At 41.0% G+C, this 3647-nt stretch overlaps 1 protein-coding gene across 1 annotated transcript in view; it reads right to left on the reverse strand.

Moving 5' to 3' along the window:
* Window positions 1-404: 404 nt before the first annotated feature.
* Window positions 405-3647, reverse strand: part of HEATR5A (HEAT repeat containing 5A) — a 91441-nt gene continuing 88198 nt past the window's right edge. Inside the window, exons 35-36 of the mRNA XM_015415208.1 lie at window positions 3257-3470; window positions 405-1486 (exon numbers count right to left, since the gene is read on the reverse strand). Coding sequence (XP_015270694.1) covers window positions 1182-1486; window positions 3257-3470 — 519 coding nt within the window. The 3' untranslated portion in view covers window positions 405-1181. The remainder of the gene's footprint in view (window positions 1487-3256; window positions 3471-3647) is intronic.

The raw sequence follows: 3647 nt of genomic DNA on the forward strand, positions 1-3647 counted from the left end.
GCAGTAATAAGGCCACAGTGCTGCAATTCACACACACACACACACACACACACATGTGCTTAACTTTCTAAATATAAATCCACCAAATAAGTGCATGACTAGAGTCTCATTGTAAAGCTGTAGCAGCTTTAGAATTAATAAGAAATTAAAGGTCATCAATAATACTTTAAAACACAGCTGCATCTTAGATAGTAATTCTACACTATTGTCTATAAAAACATGTAATGATTTTTCCTTTAATGGTGTCATTTGCTGACACAAATTACGATATTGCAGTAATTAATGTTTTAAAATTATAATTAAAATGTGATAATACCATCAGGATTTTTAACAAGTATTGCAGCCTAATATTTAAGACTGAAAGGTAATTTGAACGCATCTGAGGCAACACTCCTTTTGTGGCAACTCAGGTGTCCCTTGGAATGGAAAAACCATGCCATGTATCCTTGCAGTGCTCTCAGTGCAGCTAGTTATACATTCTGTGCCATTAACTGCAATAAGAGAAAGGGAGAATTTTCATGGCATTCATCGCACTCCATGGGAGCCAACAATGAATATGCACTGAACAATTCTTTCAGATTTTTTCTGGGGCAGCTCTCGTGCTAATCTTGACACTGCTCTATTTGCACACTGAGAGCAGCTACACCAAAAGCAAGAAAGCCAGATGTACATATGGTTCTGGGCACACATGTGCTGGTGGATGATTGGCATTATTTTCTTTCCATTCATTTGTGCTACCATCCAAGTGTCACATAAATAATGTAATACTGTTTGAGAGTTTACACATCTAATTTTGTTGCATTTTACTCACAACATTATTGTGTGTTGAGAAAGAAAAATGGAGAAGGTAACATTATAGTTCTGTTTTCTTTTTAAAAATAAAAGTGTATGTCCTACTCAAGCAAGAGGCATCTCTTCTGGACTGTGAACTATGAATGCAAATAGGTGCTGCATTCTACTTTCCACACTGAATACCCTTGGCTTTAAGCACAATAGGGGAGCCAACCATCTGATCAGTTAGTATGCAAGCACAAGTACATGCATATACTCCTCGGAAGTGGTGGCATAATGTGCCAGTTTGCAAAATGGTGATGTTGGAAACAAATCTTCCATAATGAAAACAGTGAGAAATGGAAAGGGACTTATTCTAGTGTTATCAAAGTGCTTAGGATTAAAAAAATTCACAGAAAGTTGGTCTTTAATTGAATACTTGAACTTTTCCCAGGAGTCTTTGCATGCTTAGATGTTGCCTTGTCTTTGATGCTTTCCTGATTGCCCTTCACAGCCAATTCAAGCCTCGCCTTCATTGGTGGAGAAGAAGCCATTAGTTTTTTAAAGACTGAGGAATACTGTGGGCCAATCTGCATCAGATACTGCAAAGCAAACTCGTGTAGATTCCGTGCTGAACTTGTGGCTGATCCAAGGGCATTCTCATCCAAGAGAAATGAAATCAGCATGGGTAGAAAACAAGCCACTAGGTCAGTACCTGTGAAAAATAGTTTGTGAATATTGTTTAATGCTACTAATTTCACAAATAGAAGTACTTCAACTGTATTACGATTTCAACTGCTTATAGAAGGCCTTATTATTCTGCTACACCTTTCCCAGGCTAGTCCTGGTTGGGTGTGTGCAAGGGAGGAATCTGCACTAGAGCACTGTGGATTAGTCTGAAGAAGCCAACAACTCCAGAATACAATGGCCGGTTTTATATGTTCAAGTTGCATTTATATTAAGAAGTTGCTTCAATTAAAAATGTCTTAACAAAGTGCTTTTAGCTGTTCCAAAGTGAACAAAAATTACTGGCGCAACCCAAAATGCAAACCGGTGCTCCTTTTATTATATTTTACTTTGGCAGCAGTCCACAGCCTAGTGAACATGAAACACTTTATTTAACCCAATCAAACTGAACTGGTAAATCCAAATATACTACCTGAATTTGGTCATGTCCTTCAAATTACAGTCCTAAGGGTTGGATCAAGACTAAATATTCCATCGGCACAATCCCCACTTAGGGATGTGCATTCAGATTTCCCAAAACCAAATTTATTTATTTCTTTATCGGTATTTTTTAAAGCCGAATGCAAATTCAGTTTCCCGAATTTGTTCAGCTTTTTCGGCTTTCGAGTAGCTGAAAACCAACTTTCCTTGGGCTGCTGCTTCCCTAGTCAATTTCACTCCCAGCCAGTCAGTTGTGGGAGTGAAACTGACCAGGGAAAGCCTCTACCTTCCCTCCTCCAGCTGCCCCAGGGCTGCTGGAGAAGCACAGGCAGAGAGTCCAGCCATGTTTAAATGCCTTTCTTTCCCTCTCCCAGTTCAGGGAGGGAAAGAAAGGCATCTAGACATGCCTGGGTTCCCTGCCTGCACTTCTCCAGGGGCCCCCATGGTTGCGGTGGAGGGGCCCCATGGCTGCGGTGGAGGGACCCCATGGCTGCGGTGGAGGGGCTGGGAAAGCACAGGGCAAGCATGGAAGCCTTGGAGGCTGCTAGGATGTATCTGGATCAGTCCTTTCTGCTCTTAAAAAAGATACTGTCAGATATGCCAGCCAGCTAAATGTTCAACATTAGGTAGATGCCCCTCCCCCATACTACAGCACTCAGGAGAGTGATCTGTCTGTAAAAGGTTTTCTCCTCACACTCTGTTCAGATCACCCTTGCTCGTTCAAGCCACTAGATTTTTTTAATAAGTCAAACATGACAGTATATGAAGCTGCCTTACACGGAGTCAGACCTTTGGTTTATCAAGATCAGCGCTGTCTACACTGACTGGCCATGGCTTTCCATGATCTCAGGAAGGGGTCTTGCTCATCACCTACTGGGGAGGTGCTGTGGCTCAGTGGAAGAGCCTCTGCTTGGCATGCAGAAGGTCACAAATTTAACCATGGCATCTTCTGTTAAAAGGGCCCAGCAGTAAGTTATATGAAAGACCTCTGAGAGCATGGAGAGCTGATGCTAGTTTGAGTAGTACTGACCTTGATGGAGCAAGGGTCTGATTCAATATAAAACAGCTTCACATGTGTTCACATGTGTACTGCTTGGTACTTTTTAACGGGAGATACATGGGATTGAATCTGGGACCTTCTGCATACCACTGAGCCAAGCACCACTCTGAACAATTAGCAACAATATGATGAGTACTGAACATACTTTCACATGTGATTCTTTAACTTAAATCAGCATAAATATGTACTTAAAATGGGCAATTAGTTATTTGATTAATCAGACAAGTTGATGCTTTTAGCCCTGTGAATGGTACTTACGATGTTCTTCCTTGGCAACAGCTATAACAGCAGCCACCACTTTTATTCCTTCCTGAATAACTTGGAGTTCAGCAGCATTCTCAGGTTTAGATTTCTCTGCTTCTTGCAGTTTGCCCACAATTGATGATACTAATGAGTGAATGTAAGGATATGAGATAGCTGGGTTCGGATACTGAAAGATGGTAAGAAGCAGCTGGTAACATTTAAGCTGTACCTAAAAAGAACAAGGAAAATCCAGGTTCACAGAGCAAAGTTCACATTTTAAAATTACATGTGTGTGTTTGGGTTAAGGACTTGGCTTTAAGGTTTTAATCTGCCATGCATGACCAAAGAACTGCCAATTCCGACCTGCATGCGTGTATTAAGTGCAGTTTATCAGAGACAAAAGATT

Source organism: Gekko japonicus, unplaced genomic scaffold, assembly GCF_001447785.1.
Source record: "Gekko japonicus isolate JY-2015 unplaced genomic scaffold, Gekko_japonicus_V1.1 scaffold83, whole genome shotgun sequence".
Lineage (NCBI taxonomy): Eukaryota > Metazoa > Chordata > Lepidosauria > Squamata > Gekkonidae > Gekko > Gekko japonicus.